Consider the following 20,535-nt stretch of genomic DNA (forward strand, 5'->3'; position numbering starts at 1 on the left):
ATGTATCATGCTTGTTAGGGTGAAGATTGCCCCCACTTATAAATACATGTTCAACCATTTTTTATACCATTTTTTGTCCGATGTGAGACTCTTTAACAGACCCGTTCACGACCAGTACTATTGGACTTGGTTCGTGGACATAAATGGTGGGTGTCCCAATAGTGAAAAACTGATAGCATGCAACCTAATGGATCTTAATGAGACTCTGATACCATAATAGAAATTGTGGTTGGCCTAACACAACCCCACAACCCGATTTTTGAAGGTGAGGATTACCCCTCTTTTAAGTCTAGCCATCTTTTGTCTGATGTGAGACTCTTTCACACTGACAATAAAAGTTTTTTTTTTTTTTTTAGCAAAAGCAAGCTTAGGCCATTTCAGTAATGATTTAAGAGTACAAATAAGATGGTACATCATAGATAATACGGGAGCTAGGGTGAGATAAGGAAGCCCTTGCTATAAAATGGGCTACCTTAGTTGCTTGTCTCCTAACATGTTTCACAATAAAATTAGTGAGTTGATAATAAGTCCTTACATCTAGAGAGTATGTCTCCAATATCGTTTTGAGGCATTTGAGAGGAGTTAACAATGTCAACAATAACTTTGCAATCAAACTCAAATGGAAAATTATATGGCTTCAAACAGGCCCTAAGCTTCAGCTTCGGCAGGGAGTAACTGGGAAAAATTTGAAATACTCGACACGATGTGGCCTGTTGAGTTAAAGAAGAGAAAACCATAACATATGATGGAGTTGTTGTTAAATAGCGCGCAATCTAAATTGCATTTCAAGGATGTAGGTGGTGGCTTGGACCACATAACTGTATGATGTGCATTCTGCCCCCGATGCTTGTGTTATTGCATATAATGTCATTCATTGAGGGTGTTTTCGCTCGTTGCACAATGATTGAGGATGGTGACTTTGAATTCTCCCATAACTTATAATTACGGTTTTTCCACAAACTTCAAAGAATCATTGACGCGAAAGTTTAGAGTGGGCAATAAGTTACGTATCATTGAGTTAAGTTGCACCAGCTCCCAAGAATTTAGAGCATATGGGTTTCCCTAAATCTTTGCAGTGCACATAGGTATCGGAGCAAGAAATCCCCTTTTGGATTAAGCAAGAACGGGTGGGTGAGGCAATTATGTGCTGCGTGCCATAGAAAAGAGCGAACTTTGGGAGGAACTTTTTTCCTGCTAGAGTCATACACTGACTATACACAGATTTTGCAGAAGGTATTGCTTGTGCCACAGGTTTGAAAAGCACCTATTATAAAGGTGAATAGACAAAGGTAGTTTGACTATTTTATATTTAGGAATATATTTATTAGGGATGGCAATTGGACCCAGGCCCGATGGGCACCCGCAAGAAATACCCGCAATGAGTAGGGTAAAACCTCGCTTTTATGGGTATGGGCTTGGGTACGGGTAATTACCCGCAAATTTAGATGGGTATGGGTGCGGGTAAGGGCACTATACTACCCAGCCCCGCAACCCGCATATACATATTTATATAATATAATAAATATTTTATTTATTTTTGGTGTACAATTATTTAATTTATTTAGCTATTTAAGGATATACCTAAACCTAAAAATCAATACGGTAATCGTTTCATCCTTAGCTTCATAAGCTCACTAGCTAAAAAATTTATGATTTAAATCAATTTGATGTTTATTTTAGCATGCACTTTTTCATATGTATTTTGAATGTTTTTATTTTAATTTTCGAGGAATATTTTGGATGTTTTTTTATTTGGTTAAATTCTATGATTTCTACTATTTTATGAGTTTCTTTAAAAAAAAAAAGGATCATAGTTTTATTTCAATTGTGATGTTTTTTATTGTCTTTTTATAATTAAAGTGCGGGTAATGGGTACGGGTATGGGCACTTAGGTGCCCACAGGGTATGGGGAAGGGCACTAAAGTTGTTACCCACGAGGGTATGGGCTCGGGTACTGTAACACCCATACTAGACGTATCTAGAAAGTCTAGCACGCGCGTTGAATTTAGTATTGGATACATTAAAATATACAACATAAAAACTTCGAATGAATTTATATACAACAAACACGTTCGTACAATAACAATACATCACATATTATCTTATCTAAAATAAATACATCCTTGAGATCCATATTCTTCATGCTTCGGGTACGAACGAGCTCTTGCTGAAAATCCATTCGGCTACTAGCTTGCCATCCATCCTGATAATCTGAAACAAATAAGGATTGGGATGAGACATAATGTCTCAGTGAGTTCCCCTAAATCCTAGGCTATGGGCAACCTCAAGGGAAACCTACGGTCACCACGTGTCTACATTACAACCTGGCGGCTGATTACACATGTGCGGGGACTTGCATACTAGACGGTCGTGCATACTAGAGCCGTCATAGTCTTATCTTAACTTGTTATAGGCTTCACTTCCTATACATGTCATGGCGGCCAAGGGATCCTAGGACCGCATTGCCAAGAATACGCTCTACGTATCGAGGCTTAAACATAACATAATCATGACACGACTCTAAACCGGACGATTAGGGGAAACCTAAGATCGTCGTCGGTATCATGTTCTTTACTTACCCTATTCCATGCCTTATACTTGCCATATAGCATCTAATGCTCTTGTTCTTAAACATAAACGTGCATGGATTCATTCTTGCTTGATCGTGAACATATCATAATCATAATCATGAGAAACATAATCATATTCATCTCGTACATAAACGTATCTAAGTTCATTCATATTGGGTTAGCGTTGAACAAACAATTATCATCTTGATTCATTTTACGGATAGTCCCGAGTGGAGTAACCCCGAGTACAATCCCATTATGACCGATGTACGTACATCGGACTCCCTCAGTGACATGCGGGTCCCTTACGGCTTAAATCGTTCTCATAATGAGAACCCCTTGAATCCATACCTTCATGGATTGCAAGAGACATGCCACCTACATCTTAATTACTCAGTACCATGTGATCCCCTTACGGAGCCTTCCCCGTTCCCATCATGAGACCCCCTTGAATCCATACCTTCATGGATTGCAAGAGACATGGCACCTACATTACATTAATCATGGTCTTGTCATTCATTTAGGTTAAACCTAATCATGCATACATACTTACCTCGGATCCTTGATCGATCCGATTAGCGGTAACTCATACTTGCTCATGCTTGCACATTCTTAATCATGGTGGAGTGATTAACTAATCAAACCACATCTTAACATACTTGCAATCCTATTTTTAATCATGTGCGAAGATAATATACTTCGCGTCAAATCACTCTAGGGATACTTGCTAACTAGCTAGTTCTCGACGACTATGTCGAGGCTCTAGTTTTCCCTTTACTTAAGGATAACTTACTACCCGATTCATAACATATCTCTCTCATATGCCATGCCTTATCAACATGCCTAATACTTGCTTTCAAGATCATCATTTAGGGCCGTGGTTTGAGGGGTTTACATTCGTAAAAAGACATCACAGAGAAAACCGCGTCGCGAATCCCCACGCCTGCCTGAAGCGAGCAAAACAATGGGATTTCTCCCTGTCTTACTCGCCTAGGCGAGTAGATTTGCTGGGGAGGCGAGTGATAGCTCGCCATGGCGAGTTAGGACAGTCCAGAACTCTTAAAAACGGTATTTTTGACCCAAAAACCTCAAACCAAGTGTCTCTAAGTGTTATATGACCCTTAGGATCATTAGAAACCTGTAAAACATGAACTCAGCAAGTATTCACAAGTCAAGCAAGCATGGCATACAAATGGGGTAACTAAACATATACTTGAACCCTAGAATTTTCATATTGTTCATATTAATCATATATGGCATAAACATAATCCCAAAGAGTGGGAAATCTATCTATGGAACTCACCTAATCCAGTTCTTGAAGCATCAACAAGCTCCAAGCTCAAACATGGTCAAACCCTAGTTTGTGATCACTTGCTTCCTTTGCTCAAACCATACATTCTTGTTGTCCTCTCTTGCAATTCATAACATCATGACCTTTGCTAGCTCATCTCTAATCCAATTCAAGGCTTCTTCCACCAAAACCCTAATTCCATGATTTTTCCCTTGTAAAGATAGAGTTGGAAAAACAAGCTCAATCAAGCTTCTACTTGCTCCTTGATCTTGAGAGTACCATAAAACCAACTCCAACTTCTTGCTCAATCCAAAACCCTAACTTCTTGAAACCTTTATTGAGATGAGAAGTAGAGAAATAAACCAAAAACACCCTTCCCTTAAGTAAAGAGATCAAGAAGAAACATAAACTTAAAGCTTCCCATGAAAAGAAGAAGTTTTGGAAAGATTTGATAGTGAGAAGGAAGGAAGGAGGCGTGGAGGAGAAGAGAGAAGGAAGAGAGAAAAGCTTTTGCCAATCTTAGAGAGAGAAAGAGAATTGGAAATGAGATATTTTTGGGTTAAAACCAATTAAATATCCATTTCACGTGAAATTACCATTTTGCCCTTGCCTTGAACGTGTTTAAAACGACTCTGATTCTTTTCCCGTAAAAAGCTGACATGTCATAAAATATTTCCATTAACTTACTTTTCCATGAATTTAATTTCTCTGACACGATCACGGGTAATATACCGATACCGTCAGGCGGGATATTACATTCTACCCCCCTTAAAAAAAAAATTCGTCCTCGAAATTTAGAGATCGACTACCAATCGTCATGGTAAAAACTTACCATCTATGGTCTGGACCAAACATTTTCCATTCATCCATATCCAAAGGGTTTATCGCATCATGTCGTCATCTTATTTCTTAATCCACATGTTACTGAACTTAGCCTTCTTGATCTTAATTACCATTCTTATTGCACCCAATTCATGGATGACTCGTATAACTTATCGTAGAGAGGTGAAATTAATTACGCCTATACATATAACATTCATCAACCCATCTTGTAAATTACATGCTCTGAAAACTTCCGACTTAAACCTCTTGCATTTGGAGTATTCTTAACATACACTTGTGCGTCTCATAAAACTTTTCGAAAAACTGTGATTTACTTCATCAAATCTTACCTTACATGGTGTCCTACATACTCTCAAGTGTCGCATCTTGTTAGATAATAACGATACTTGTTCTAACATCTTGATTAAGAAAATTTTCTAAACTTTGATATGTGGGTCCTTGGAACGAATAATTGCATAACTTAAAAGAAAACATTATGAAATCATGTTTTTTTTTTTTTTTAAAAATAATCATCGTTCCAAAGTCCCTTACTACCCGTTTTAACTTTAAAAGTTATAAATCATAGTTTGGAATCTTCATAGCAAGTATCGTGACCATTTAACAAGTTTGACATAAGAGAGTATGCACTTCATCGTGCATAACTCATGATTTATCTCCATCCATAATGAAATTCTTGAACTTCAAAAGTAACTTCTTTCTTATTCTTTCTTGTCTTACATACATATCTTGGAGACTCACCTAAATGCATAACACTTCTTCTTTTAATACCGGTTCCACACTTGATAATTCAATCATTACTTTGAGTCACAAAAAGTAACCTCTTGACTTTTACATGTATTTCTCTTATCATAGCACATACCTTTCATTTGTGGTGACTTTAGCCTTTCCTATCTTACTTGGATGAAGACACATCCACATACCTTAACCCTTTTCATGATTGACTACATAAGTCTCCTTTCTTACTTAACATTTCGAGAACTTCTCGCTTGTCCCATAATGCTTCTAACGAAGGCTCTTACTATCACATTCCATGTTCCAAGATTACTGTTAGCAACTACACCAACTGACTTTCGTTGCGCCACTCTGATTCCCACCAGTTGGCCTTAACCAATACTCTAGTTCATTAAGACAACCAAACCTTACATATAAACATCATCTTCCTGAACTATTGTCAAGACCTTTCGTGTGGCATTCAATGCCATAAACTTGCACTTCACAATACCTTGCAAAATTGGATCTCACGGTAGATTTGTCGAATTACCATATCATTTTACTTGAGGATAGACCTTACTTTCTCACTGGTTGAGTTTACCTTATGACATATACTTATCATACTTAACTTGTTTCCGAGTACATCTCGAATTCCCATAGGGGACTCATTATAAATTCATACATACTTTTCTTGATCATACTCCATTGTATCCTTGTACTCTCACGTACTATGTTTTGCGTAATCAAACTAATGCTTGCTCGTTAATTTCTTTCTTAAAAAAAAACATCATAATTTAACACGGGTCATTGGCGTTGACGGTTCCTATTTATATAAAAACGTAATAAGTTTGGCCCCAGTCATTACTCTAAAATCACGGAATAAGTTGACAATACAACTGTGTCATCCAACCTTAGTTCCGGTGAGTTTAGCCCACTCTACGTGAGTTGTAATAACCGGTACCTACCAAAATTCCATTTTAAAATCTATAAACATCAACTCCAATCACCCATATGTGTCTACCTTTATAAAATCTTGTAAACTTTTGAATTCAATATCTTAACGAGCTTTAGCAATTCAATTAAGCAAAACATAGATCCGGGGGTACTCATGACTTCATAAAACTTGAAAATCTTGTGACTTCGAATAATTCTCTACCACTTTACTTTTCCATCTCATGTCTTTGCATCCACTTAATACATTCCATAAGTCGAAACCTTAAAACTCTTGACCTATGCTTTTCGCCAGTTCTTGCCACGTTAACTTCTAATGTTACTTTGAATCGGATTGATTCCGTTAATAGTTGTCCATGCATTTTTCTTCCTTAGAAATCATAGGGTGTGATGTGAATTCGATACTTGATGTTATAGAGAGTGTTTGTTACATAAAAGATTGTGAAAACATCCTCCAATAGCTACTACTAACCTTAGAGACGAAATGACAGTTTTCGGGAAAACCGAAATTTCGCTCCAGGTACGCTATTAGCGAAATCCTCTGGAGTAATTTCGCTATTAGCGAAATTTTCGCTATTGGCGTGCTTTCTTTAACACAGTTTTCCAAAAATCATATTTTTCATAAAAATCTTATTTCCTCAAGTATCCCAATGCATATCATTCCTTTCGATCGTCTTAAAAACAATTTTATAACCTTTGCATGACAAACATTAACATCAATCGATTCAACTCACGGCACATTAGAAACTGATATCTTGTCATCCTAGCACTTAACATAAACTTTCACATAAAACTTCAACTTCTTTCATTACGAACGACTTAACTGATTCCTCTGCTAATTCATTCACTGCTAGAATCTTACTCCCGCTAAACATATAAATCTTTATCTTCCGTTGCTATACCTCAATCCCTGAGAGCTTACTAACTCCATCAACACATATCGACTTATCCTTAACTTGTAGTCTTGTACTTACATTCCAGAATATATTTCCTTTGCATACAATAATTCCGTTCCAACAACAACTCTTACCGAAACTTTCGGTCACGGTTAGATACATATATTCAACTTCTTCACTTACGGGTTCATAAAGTATTATTAGCATCTCACCCAACGTCGTCGGAACATCCTGTCTTAACATGCCTTACATTCCCGGAGGATTCACACTTGTGCTTGGTTAGTTCACCGGCCACCTTTTGGCACGATCAAACTCTTACTAATAATGATCCGAGTTCTTACTTACCAGTGCATCTCCATCACATTCTTCGTTCCTCCTGGGTCCTATTCAGCTCTCAGGCATCCATTCCAATCGTCGAATGCTAAATTGAGTTGATCAGGCTCAACTAACAACAACAATTAGAACATTTACCCGGAACCCAACGGTCCCACTACCTTAGTTGTAATTTAATGACCCAAGGCACGGTCTGAATCGACCTGCTCTGATACCAAATGTAACACCCATACTAGACGTATCTAGAAAGTCTAGCACGCGCGTTGAATTTAGTATTGGATACATTAAAATATACAACATAAAAACTTCGAATGAATTTATATACAACAAACACGTTCGTACAATAACAATACATCACATATTATCTTATCTAAAATAAATACATCCTTGAGATCCATATTCTTCACGCTTCGGGTACGAACGAGCTCTTGCTGAAAATCCATTCGGCTACTAGCTTGCCATCCATCCTGATAATCTGAAACAAATAAGGATTGGGATGAGACATAATGTCTCAGTGAGTTCCCCTAAATCCTAGGCTATGGGCAACCTCAAGGGAAACCTACGGTCACCACGTGTCTACATTACAACCTGGCGGTTGATTACACATGTGCGGGGACTTGCATACTAGACGGTCGTGCATACTAGAGCCGTCATAGTCTTATCTTAACTTGTTATAGGCTTCACTTCCTATACATGTCATGGCGGCCAAGGGATCCTAGGACCGCATTGCCAAGAATACGCTCTACGTATCGAGGCCTAAACATAACATAATCATGACACGACTCTAAACCGGACGATTAGGGGAAACCTAAGATCGTCGTCGGTATCATGTTCTTTACTTACCCTATTCCATGCCTTATACTTGCCATATAGCATCTAATGCTCTTGTTCTTAAACATAAACGTGCATGGATTCATTCTTGCTTGATCGTGAACATATCATAATCATAATCATGAGAAACATAATCATATTCATCTCGTACATAAACGTATCTAAGTTCATTCATATTGGGTTAGCGTTGAACAAACAATTATCATCTTGATTCATTTTACGGATAGTCCCGGGTGGAGTAACCCCGAGTACAATCCCATCATGACCGATGTACGTACATCGGACTCCCTCAGTGACATGCGGGTCCCTTACGGCTTAAATCGTTCTCATAATGAGAACCCCTTGAATCCATACCTTCATGGATTGCAAGAGACATGCCACCTACATCTTAATTACTCAGTACCATGTGATCCCCTTACGGAGCCTTCCCCGTTCCCATCATGAGACCCCCTTGAATCCATACCTTCATGGATTGCAAGAGACATGGCACCTACATTACATTAATCATGGTCTTGTCATTCATTTAGGTTAAACCTAATCATGCATACATACTTACCTCGGATCCTTGATCGATCCGATTAGCGGTAACTCATACTTGCTCATGCTTGCACATTCTTAATCATGGTGGAGTGATTAACTAATCAAACCACATCTTAACATACTTGCAATCCTATTTTTAATCATGTGCGAAGATAATATACTTCGCGTCAAATCACTCTAGGGATACTTGCTAACTAGCTAGTTCTCGACGACTATGCCGAGGCTCTAGTTTTCCCTTTACTTAAGGATAACTTACTACCCGATTCATAACATATCTCTCTCATATGCCATGCCTTATCAACATGCCTAATACTTGCTTTCAAGATCATCATTTAGGGCCGTGGTTTGAGGGGTTTACATTCGTAAAAAGACATCACAGAGAAAACCGCGTCGCGAATCCCCACGCCTGCCTGAAGCGAGCAAAACAATGGGATTTCTCCCTGTCTTACTCGCCTAGGCGAGTAGATTTGCTGGGGAGGCGAGTGATAGCTCGCCATGGCGAGTTAGGACAGTCCAGAACTCTTAAAAACGGTATTTTTGACCCAAAAACCTCAAACCAAGTGTCTCTAAGTGTTATATGACCCTTAGGATCATTAGAAACCTGTAAAACATGAACTCAGCAAGTATTCACAAGTCAAGCAAGCATGGCATACAAATGGGGTAACTAAACATATACTTGAACCCTAGAATTTTCATATTGTTCATATTAATCATATATGGCATAAACATAATCCCAAAGGGTGGGAAATCTATCTATGGAACTCACCTAATCCAGTTCTTGAAGCATCAACAAGCTCCAAGCTCAAACATGGTCAAACCCTAGTTTGTGATCACTTGCTTCCTTTGCTCAAACCATACATTCTTGTTGTCCTCTCTTGCAATTCATAACATCATGACCTTTGCTAGCTCATCTCTAATCCAATTCAAGGCTTCTTCCACCAAAACCCTAATTCCATGATTTTTCCCTTGTAAAGATAGAGTTGGAAAAACAAGCTCAATCAAGCTTCTACTTGCTCCTTGATCTTGAGAGTACCATAAAACCAACTCCAACTTCTTGCTCAATCCAAAACCCTAACTTCTTGAAACCTTTATTGAGATGAGAAGTAGAGAAATAAACCAAAAACACCCTTCCCTTAAGTAAAGAGATCAAGAAGAAACATAAACTTAAAGCTTCCCATGAAAAGAAGAAGTTTTGGAAAGATTTGATAGTGAGAAGGAAGGAAGGAGGCGTGGAGGAGAAGAGAGAAGGAAGAGAGAAAAGCTTTTGCCAATCTTAGAGAGAGAAAGAGAATTGGAAATGAGATATTTTTGGGTTAAAACCAATTAAATATCCATTTCACGTGAAATTACCATTTTGCCCTTGCCTTGAACGTGTTTAAAACGACTCTGATTCTTTTCCCGTAAAAAGCTGACATGTCATAAAATATTTCCATTAACTTACTTTTCCATGAATTTAATTTCTCTGACACGATCACGGGTAATATACCGATGCCGTCAGGCGGGATATTACAGGTACGGACATTTTTTACAAACGCGGGTATGGAGATGGGTACTGTAGTACCCTACCCATTGGGTACCCATTGTCATCCCTAATATTTATCAATTTGTAAATAGTTTGACTATTTTATATTTAGGAATATATTTATCAATTTGTAAAAATTTTAAACTCTTCTGAGTGATGCTTACAATTTCAATAACTGTTTTGCATATTCACTTAAAAAATTTATGAAAAAATGGTTCACTTAATACACACAGTTCATATGGATCTTATATCTGTAGTAAACAAAAATTATGGTTCAAATTCATTTCTGGTCCCCTTAAATATCGTGATTGTACAATTTAGTCTTATATTTTTTTTAACAATTTCGGTCACCTAAGTTTCCCCTTTATAATTTGGCAGCATCTCCATTTCCCTCCAAATATACATTGAAGTGGTACACCTAATTAGTTTGGAACCAAACTCATAGTGCAAGCACATGACTTTTTATTAAAATAAAAATGCAAATAAATAAAAGACTATATATATATATATATATAGGGTTATGTTACAAGACACCTTCATAAAAAGTAGTGTGGTGTCTTTTATCAAGTCACACCTCAAGGTGTGATTTTCACTTTTTTAGTTATAACTTTGATAAAAGACACCTTCATAAAAAGTAGTTGGTGTCTTTTAACAAATGCTCATAGAGTAACTTGATAAAAGACACCTTCACAAAAGGTGTCTTCTATCATAACCCATATATATATATATATATATTTTATGAGGGGATATATATTTTGTTCTTATAGACCAGTAGATGACATGTAATAAACTATTTTACAAGATAGATTGTTTAGGCCACCACCTTACAAACCATAAATACAACACTATATATAAAAGCATAAGTTTACATTACTGTCATATTTAACAATCAAGCAATCAAACACACAACATAATTATACATAAGTGATGTGATAAGGATTTGAAATTCCCTCTCTCACACAGTTTATTCAAAACCACAATAGAGCAACACTCTTAGATTGAGATACTGTTGGGAATTCCTCTAAAAGTAAGTCCTTCCTCACTTGAAGGAAAAAGAAGGGTATAAGGCATGCTAACCGGCCTAACTAGGTTTCTCAATGATTCATTGTTGTTCCTCAGAATGAGTTGTCCCTCAATTTCAGCTAGAGTTTTTCCTAACTTCTTGAAGGCTGCTATGGCATTTGTATCAGAAGTCCAATACTCAGCACTGTCTCTTTGTCCAAGGTAGTATTCATCAGAAGCATGCCTTGACAAGATTTCTATGACTGATAGATCAATCAGAGTTTGAAACTTTGGTGTAATTGTTCTCAAGTAAGCCATCTGAGGGTTGGTAGCTAGCTCATTATACTCGGTAGTACCTGTAATATGTAAAATATTTGATTTTAGTCTCGATAAAATATATATTACAGATACCAATTTTGATACGAATATTTTTTGCGGAGACTAAAACAAAACATGTACCTTTCTCAGGCATTAATCGCCTAGTAAGAGTTGGACGGTTTAATATGAAACCTCCATATGGATATTGCCCAAAATTAACAGCTGCATGAAGAGCTGAGGCAGTCCATATGATAATACTGCAAACTTGAATCAACTTTTCGCGAGTTTGCATTTTCGGCCACCATGGCTCGTCTTTCTTGTCACCATGACCCACTTCTACAACTTCTTTCCACCAAGATTGGAGTTCAGAGTCCTGCTGAATTTTTTCATCTGATGTGAAGTATATGGAGACATAGTCTTGAACCCATGTCTTAATAGCATCCCAAATGTCAAGTCCATCAACAGCATAAGGGTAATCCTCTATGAGTAGACGAAGACCGTGAGGGGAAGTTGAATCCGCAACTGCTATTCCCCTATATAAACAAGAGCACAATAATTATACTGGTTAAATATATTGTTAGTCCTTATAAAATCATGATCATTCAACTTTAATTCCTTTAACTATAAAAAAACTATCCTATAGTGACCAACATAGTTAGGGACCGAAAATCTCAAATCCATCACTAATCGCTCACAAACTCATTTAGCGATTGGTGTATATTTGTAAGAATTACCTTTTGATAAGATCAGCAGGGAGGGCTTGGTCTGTAAAAACCCAATCCTTATAAACTTTTGAAGATATCTCCATAGCATACCCTCCCCATAAGAATGTCTTTTCAATAATACCATCTGCATTTACTAAGGATGATCTAGCAAGTGCATTTATATTCATGGTATCGTGATAATGTGGATGTAATAGTTTATAAATAGGATGAAGCACACTAAGTTGTCTGTTTGTTGCTATGACAAATGGTTCAACAACTGCATGAGTATTTAACCTGCAATCCATCAAAATATTCATAATCAATTCATATACATGAATTTACATAAAAAACAACGGAACTAGAGAGAAATTCCATTTTTTCAAGTCTCTAAATTTTCGTTGCTAATTTTATTGTTTATAGTAGTAGTTATTTGTTTGAATTTCATCGACAAATTTTTACCAGTGGCTGACAAGTTGGTGAAAGCACGAGTCGTTTACTATAACATAAGCCTTGGCAAGTAGCCAAACAGTAGCTTCAACACCTTCAATTGCAGGCAAGTAGACATTGCTAACAACACCAAATTGATCTCCTTGAGGATGTGGAAGGCTTAACTCAATGGCCAAAGGCTTTAAAGTTCCATCACTTTTCAAGAAAAGGATGGTTCTTGAAGCATAGGCTTTTGTGGAAGTTGAGTTTATTAGCCTTAGATATGGAATTATTGTGTCATGGTGTTCTAGCAAGAACAATTTCTTGTTTTGTATAGCCTGTTCAAAAAATTAATTGTTGAGGATTCGATGAGAAAACTCACACCAATAACAACTTGATGTGTGGAGCAAGAGATAATTAAGCAACCAAAATCAAAGTGTATGGAACAATTAACACAAGCCAAAAGTAGAAAACAACAGCGAAAGAAAAGGAAGAGAGAACACAAAGAATTTGTTGACCCAGTTCGGTCCAAATTGACCTAGTCTGGGGGAGAGAGCAGCCCTCCGTTCCACTATATGATGAGTAGCGTTACAAAGAGATGGATTACAAGAATAAGTCTCCCGCCTAATTCTACCCAAATCCCAGCCTCTTCCCGTAACCAAGAGACTCAATCCTAATAGTGTTTCCCAAGGTGAATCAACCCACAAACCCTAGTTTTGTTGCCAAGAGACAAACTCTATACAAACCCTAGTTTTGTTGTTGCCTTTCTAAACCCTTGTTTCAGCCCCTCTATCTCTCTCAAAATAGTTTGATACAAGGTCTATATTTATAGTAAAAGTTTTGCTTAAAATTTGGAACAAATCTGCACTGAAAATACGTTTTCTTTATTTCCTTCAGCGTACCATCGTGCCACGTTACGATTCCATCGTGGCACGATTTTTCCAGTGCTTGCATCAGGATCTGCTTTCAACCCATCGTGGCACGTTGCTCTCCATCGTGGCACGTTGCTTCTGATCGTGGCACGTTGCTCCTGATTTCTGAACCTGATTTTAAGTTAACTCTTACATTAATCACTTGGTCAATTCTATTCATTGGAACCATACTAAATAAATCAAATTTGGCGATAGAGAAACAAACATATTTATCTTTACCTCATCAACAGTGATACCCTCTAAGTTAAGCTCTATGTGCTCTTTGGTTATCGTGCTAGTATGATCACCATAGACTGCACTATCTAGCTTACTTTTTGGAGGAAATTCCTGTAATTATTTTGGAAAATCATGAAAGAATGATGTTTAACAATTAGGGCCAGTTAAGTGTAGAAACATTGCTAAAGTTAAATATTTTTTATTACCTATAAGTATAATTATCTCGAGTTTCGCTTTTAGTTTCTGTATCCAATTTTCTATCCAAATTTGGTTTTTAGTTTCTGTATCCAATTTTCTATTGATACAAATTACAGAACTGCATATTTTTAGTCTATTTTTAAGGACTAAGTATGTATTTGTATAATTAATAAGGACTATAGAGTGAATACATAAATTGAAAACAAAATCTATCAATTTTCTATGGACTAAAAATATAATAACCATATTATTAAAAAGAAATTTAAATTAATGCAAAAATCTAATGTTAGTTTCATGTTTACTAACAATGAACGTTAAACTTACTCGGAGGCTGCGAATTAAGCCAGGATTTACACCAGCAAGAATCTCTCTTCCAAATTCTTCATCGGTCATCCATGCAGACTTACTCACTACTCAAAATAATAATGATTAGTTCATAAAATCTTCATAATTTTTTTATTAAATTTTAATCGAAAGTGTCATTTTAAAAACTTGGATCTTCTCCAACCCCTTAATCGATCTCTCCCGTCAAATCTCAATTACTGGATTAATAAATACTGATAAATTGATAATATTGATAGATCAATATTTAGATTAATTCAATTGTCGAAATATGACAGGAGAGACATGAAGGCGCGCAAAGAATTCAATAAGTGGTTGCTTTGCAAAAGGTAGGATATAATGATATACCTTGAATTACTTTAGGTGTAGGAAACTTGAGGAATTGTTCACCATCAGTTCTAAAGATTTCTGATAACACTGGTAAAGGACTAATTTGACTAAGTATATCTGTTGGTAGCTTAATTCCTCCTTCATATAGATCAAGCACATCATCAAAGCTATCAAATTCATTTGGTGTGAAGTTTGTGTCAAATACAGATTGTATCAATGGAATCACATCTTGAGAAACAGATTTAAGTCCATAAACAAGAAAGTCTGAGGATTTGAAGTGCCCAAAAGCTTCATCTCTTGGAATATACACACTAGAGCTCCTGCTCTCAGTGTTAGGATCTGTTGTGATAATTGAATAAAAAGTATAAGTAACAGTAAAATATTTTTCATTATAATGATATTATTTTAAAGTTTATGCTAAAGTTTACTAAAGAGAGATAGAAAAAGGAGATAAGACATGAATATAAGAACATACACTACAAGAAATTTGCCATTTAGCAACGGCAAAAACCGTTGGTAAAGGTTCAAAAAACCGTTGGTATAGGTCATAAAACCTATACCAACGGCCACATGCTGCCGTCTAGGATACTATGCTTATACCAACGGCAGAAAGCATTCCCAATAGCTTATACCAACGGCAGAAAGCCATCCCAATAGCTTATACCAACGGATAACTAGCTTGTTGCTAAAGACTTCGGAGCTATAGCAACGGCATTTTACACCTGTTTAATTGCTTTAACCAACCTGTATATCCGTTGGTATATGACTAGACTTCTCGTTGCTATAGGTCTTTTTTTTTTTTTTTTTTTACAAATAAATATTTTTGTCTAAACCAAATAGTTTTTTAATAACAAAAGTTTTACACTGTTTTTTTTTATATGCACCACACAATATTTAAAGCAACATAAAAGAAAATTTCAATTATATTAAATTGTCAAATTAACAAACAAGTCTTACAAACATGCGAAACTAACATCTTACAAACTAACAAAGCTACATGGTACCAAGCTCTTATCCTTGTAGAATTAACTTAATACAACATATTTATGACTTTAGCTCGGGTTTCTATTAACGATTTAAGCATCTCCTCTTAAGGAACTGGAACGGAGAAGGTTATAAACACAATCGTTGAATCATATTTGAAGCCGGCACAGACTTCAGCGGATGCTGCAAGGAAGTAAACATCAAACGTGCCACGGCCTCTCACATTACAAATTCACTCGTCTGCAACATGGGAGAGAGAGAGAATTATTAGAATCCAACAAGAAACACAACACAAAGCCTACGTCCTATGATAACAAAACACAACAAGGAGAAAATACACTCAATCCTAAGGAATCTCATTAACAAAACAAGGAGAAAATACACTCAAGTTGTGCTTCCAAATCATGAAATTCTTCATCAATATCATCGTCATCCATCTACAAAATAGAATTAATATGTTCAATAAGTAATGTGACAAAACAACCTTGAACAAAACAATTTCCAAAAGTCACTTCAATCACTCACTAGAAGAAGCTACAAAAATTGAAGGCTAAACAACATAAAATTGATAAAATAAAAAATAAAATAAAAATCAACCAAACCTAAGGAATACCAAAACCCAAAACAGCCACGAAGAAAGCTCAAAATTTAAATGATGCCTAGACTAGCACATACATAAATCCCTATACTAAAATAACATATACTAAACAACAATTTTTTTTATACGTAATTTCTAGGTTCATAACTTTTTACATATGCCACTACAATAACAACCAAGCCTTATTCTACTAAGTGAGATTGGCTAAATGAATCAAGTGACTCCATAGTGTTCTATGAAAAATCATGCATTTCTCCAACTCATTAATCTTTAGATTCTTGATAGTTTCTCTAATAGTTTCTGGAATTAAAAATCACCTACAATAGAAGGTTATTCATTTAAAGAAAATAAATGGAAGAAAATTTGAGATGATTTACTATTGAAAAAGTGTAGTACTGGTATTAACTTCGTTAAGGTTGAAACTCGATGTTAATAGAATAAACTTTTGACATGGGAGATTGGACTGAATTGGAAAAGCAAAAGGAAAGAAAAAAATAGCCTTTAGTGCAACAATTTCAAAACAATTTAGTCCAATCGAATTGGCAAGAAAAGCATACCTAATAAATGATTTCGCCAATCAATCACCGCAAACAATGGTACCTTCATCAGTCAGTCAATACAAAAATTGTCGCCTTCATGAGTATCAAATATAGAAACAAAAGCGAGGTTTATTGAACAGGGTTCATGATTCGTGGAGTTGAGAATGGTTCCTACAACATTGGTCATATTACTTGTCGTTCCTTCACGCCTCAAACCTTAAAAAAAAAAGGACTATTATTATAGATGAACCAGATGTAGTCATGAATCATGTGGATCAATCAAATATATAAAACCTTTTACTTACCAGGTGTGGCGGCCTTTCATGTCAGGCTACCAGTTTACATAACTCATCGAATTAGAAATCCACTTTATGGAAAGGAAAAAAAAACACACTAACAGAATAAAGTTTTCAAAAGTCAATAACTTAAGACTCATCATAGATTGTTTTCATTTGGTGTTTTCTAACTTGATCCCTAGAAATAAGATATCTAAGTTGCGTTCTTGCATTGCATTTAACACATTGATTTCACTCGCATTTACATATCAGTAAGGAATAGGTATCATTATATAAATCAACCTTGATAATATAAGGCAGTTAAATCAATACACAACATCTAAGATTTACAAATTCAGGAAAAAATGCATAATAAGTACTCATCATGATTTCATGGCAGCAACCTCACATACCTTTTGCTTCTTTATACTCACTTGTTTGACTTTGTCATCAACCTGCCTCATTCCTATTTGAAAGTCAAAATAATCCGATAAAATGGCTAATCAACAACTCTAAACACATCAAATACTACAACAGAACATAAAAGCTACAAAAATAGATGAACTAAAGTTACATTTTTTTTGCCTGATTCGTAAACAATTCTGTGATATTAAACACATCTACTAAAGCCATGACTCATGCATCTATAAGTTCAATAGTCAAACAAGGAGATGGTACAACCTGAGAACATGAATGATAGATTTTAAGTTCGCAGTAACAACAAGTGAGAAACTTTCAAACCCAAATGAATATATATCCTAAAGGAAACAATTCAAGATATGATAAAAGCAAATTAACTTCAAGATAATATCATATATGCTAATAGAATTCCTATACAGTTCATGCACGATGAATGACCAAGCTTCTCATGAAGAATCATTATCACACCTACCTAACACCCATGATGCTCTAAGAGTATAAGTATTAAGGTTAAACTAACATGCTAGGACAATATTATTGCCTATGTCAACCAAAAAATTTAAGTGTAATAAAATGTCAGAACAAGATATCAAGGAATATTGAAGAACGTGCATACTTAGAAAGACAAATAGGTCCACTTTGGGACACAATGGCATTGTAATGAAGGGTCACACGATGTTGTCATTGTTTCATTTAAAAACCATATAACCAAACTTACACAACAACCTCTCCACTCCAAACATATTCCTTACAATATTATTAATTAAGAGTACATTTTAACGATTAAAGAAAATATCATATCTAATGTGATGGAAGTGGAACCAATTTGAATGATATCTTATATGGGATAAAAGCAAAATAACTATCATGAATGACCATTTTCTAAAACTAGTCTCTTTAACAATCGGTTCCTTTATCACATTAACAACTTGAAGAGTGTGTGAAAAGCACTCAAATAGGCAAAACATATATCGTTAACCATGGGTCCTTAATGTCCATTCAAAAGCATTCCTTCACGATATGAGCACTAAAAAATCTATTATTAACATAGGGAATAAAAGCAATAATTGAAGCAAACGATATACGATTCATGACAAACATTGCTACCTTCGTCATTTGCAGCAATCATCATTGCCAACTCTTTTAGAGTTTCATGAATCGGAAATTTATGGAACAAGAGTTTCAGAGATTTATCATTTATTGGATTAGATAAGGGTCGGTCAGAGGATACCTAATTAGAGCATAGTGTTCCACATAAAATTAAATTAATAATTTCACGAAATTGAAATTCTACAAAATTAGAAATTTACAGAATTGACAATGGAATAACCAATCCTAATAGTTAAACACTAAAAAAAATCAAAATCATACAAAATCCAAGAAACAGTACTAGATTTATGAATTTAAGCAATAAAAACACCACCAAAAACAATTGAATCGAGAAATCAGTGTTATGAATTGGGAGTGGAAGAAGACATACATGGCCAGATCGGGAAAAATACGAAGCTGTGAGGAAGGAAATGAGGACGAGATCGTTTGATTACGAAAACACTAGCCAGAAAAGGGCGAGAGGATCAAAAAAGGCTTCTGAGATTTTCGAATGGGTTGAAGCATGGGATTGAGGGTTGACGTTCGAACGGCATGAGATTGACGAATTGAGGGGTTTTGTACTGATCGAAAAGCTCTCTACTGATTTCATGGGATCAGTGTGAGATTGAAGGAGAGAGGGGTTTGGTTTAGGCGTTCTGATTGAGAAAGAGGGGTAAGCGTGCGTGAGTTTCTTTCTTCTTTTAAGAGGATTTTTTTTTCTTTCCAGCTGAGTGAAAATTTCACAAAAAAAGAATAATGATATATTGATATTTTTTTGATTGTGTGAGAGAAAGAAAAAGGTAGAAAAAAAATTGAATGAGACTGAAAATTTGAGCGCGTTGTTTTGGAGGCATGTGAATATTTCATGAAAATTTGTGCGCCTTTTTCTCTGCTACCCTATAGCAACGCCAGGGTGCAATTCCGGTTGCTATATTTAATCTATACCAACTCTTTTTTTTGCAGTCACTAAAGGTGTCCGTTGCTATATGGCAAATTTCTTGTAGTGATAGTCTAACCTGTTGCTGTTGGTTTTCTGCCCGTTCTTCCCCTACCAGGATAAGGAAGGCTGCTAGATCCTCCCAAAACATGACGAGCGTAGCTTTGACCCTTATCGGGGTCACCCAAATCATTGTAAACATCATAATCATAGACTCTGTCCCATTCTTTGCGCTCCCCCGTTCCATCTCCTCTTAAAGTCTTCAACTCTAATTGTCTATAGTAGACAAGTGGAGCAGGTGTTTCACTTGGTAGAAAAGTCTGCAAAATATTTTATGTATTTGATGGTACACACTTCAAGGAATTTTATAACGAATGTCGAATAATAACATTGAAAGTTGAAAGGGATGGCCTTTAAGATTTTTATTATTGGTATAGTATGTGATGATAATGTATGACATCAGTTAACTTGTTTCTCAAGTAAACCACTAACATATTAAATAGCATATGCTCTTTTTCTATTTTTCAAAAATAAATATTTGTCACACTTATTATTTGTTTAATAAGAGATAATATTATTTTATCAGTCCGATTTTTTCTCTTTAGGATTTTGTTTTTCTATTTTCAAATTTTCTCTTTGATTGGGTAAAAAAGAGCACAATTGTTCAGAAGTGGATAATAAAATTATAAGGAAATATGATTAAACCTAGATATATAATTTTTTATTGGATAAAAATG

General features: G+C 35.8%; 1 protein-coding gene across 1 annotated transcript; it reads right to left on the minus strand.

The window, feature by feature from the left end:
* Positions 1-11,312: 11,312 nt before the first annotated feature.
* LOC146897115 (seed linoleate 9S-lipoxygenase-3-like) lies at positions 11,313-20,181 on the minus strand. The gene is made up of 8 exons (XM_085738656.1): positions 19,878-20,181; positions 14,975-15,295; positions 14,609-14,694; positions 14,090-14,197; positions 12,972-13,276; positions 12,543-12,806; positions 11,950-12,341; positions 11,313-11,846 (listed from the first exon to the last, which is right to left on the minus strand). Exons 3-8 carry the CDS (start codon positions 14,675-14,677, stop codon positions 11,482-11,484), a joined length of 1,503 nt encoding a protein of 500 aa, XP_085594782.1. The 5' UTR covers positions 14,678-14,694; positions 14,975-15,295; positions 19,878-20,181; the 3' UTR covers positions 11,313-11,481.
* Positions 20,182-20,535: the final 354 nt, after the last annotated feature.

The sequence above is a fragment of the Medicago sativa genome, chromosome 8 (assembly GCF_051527215.1).
Source record: "Medicago sativa cultivar Bolivia chromosome 8, Bolivia_mono, whole genome shotgun sequence".
Taxonomy (NCBI): Eukaryota; Viridiplantae; Streptophyta; class Magnoliopsida; order Fabales; family Fabaceae; genus Medicago; species Medicago sativa.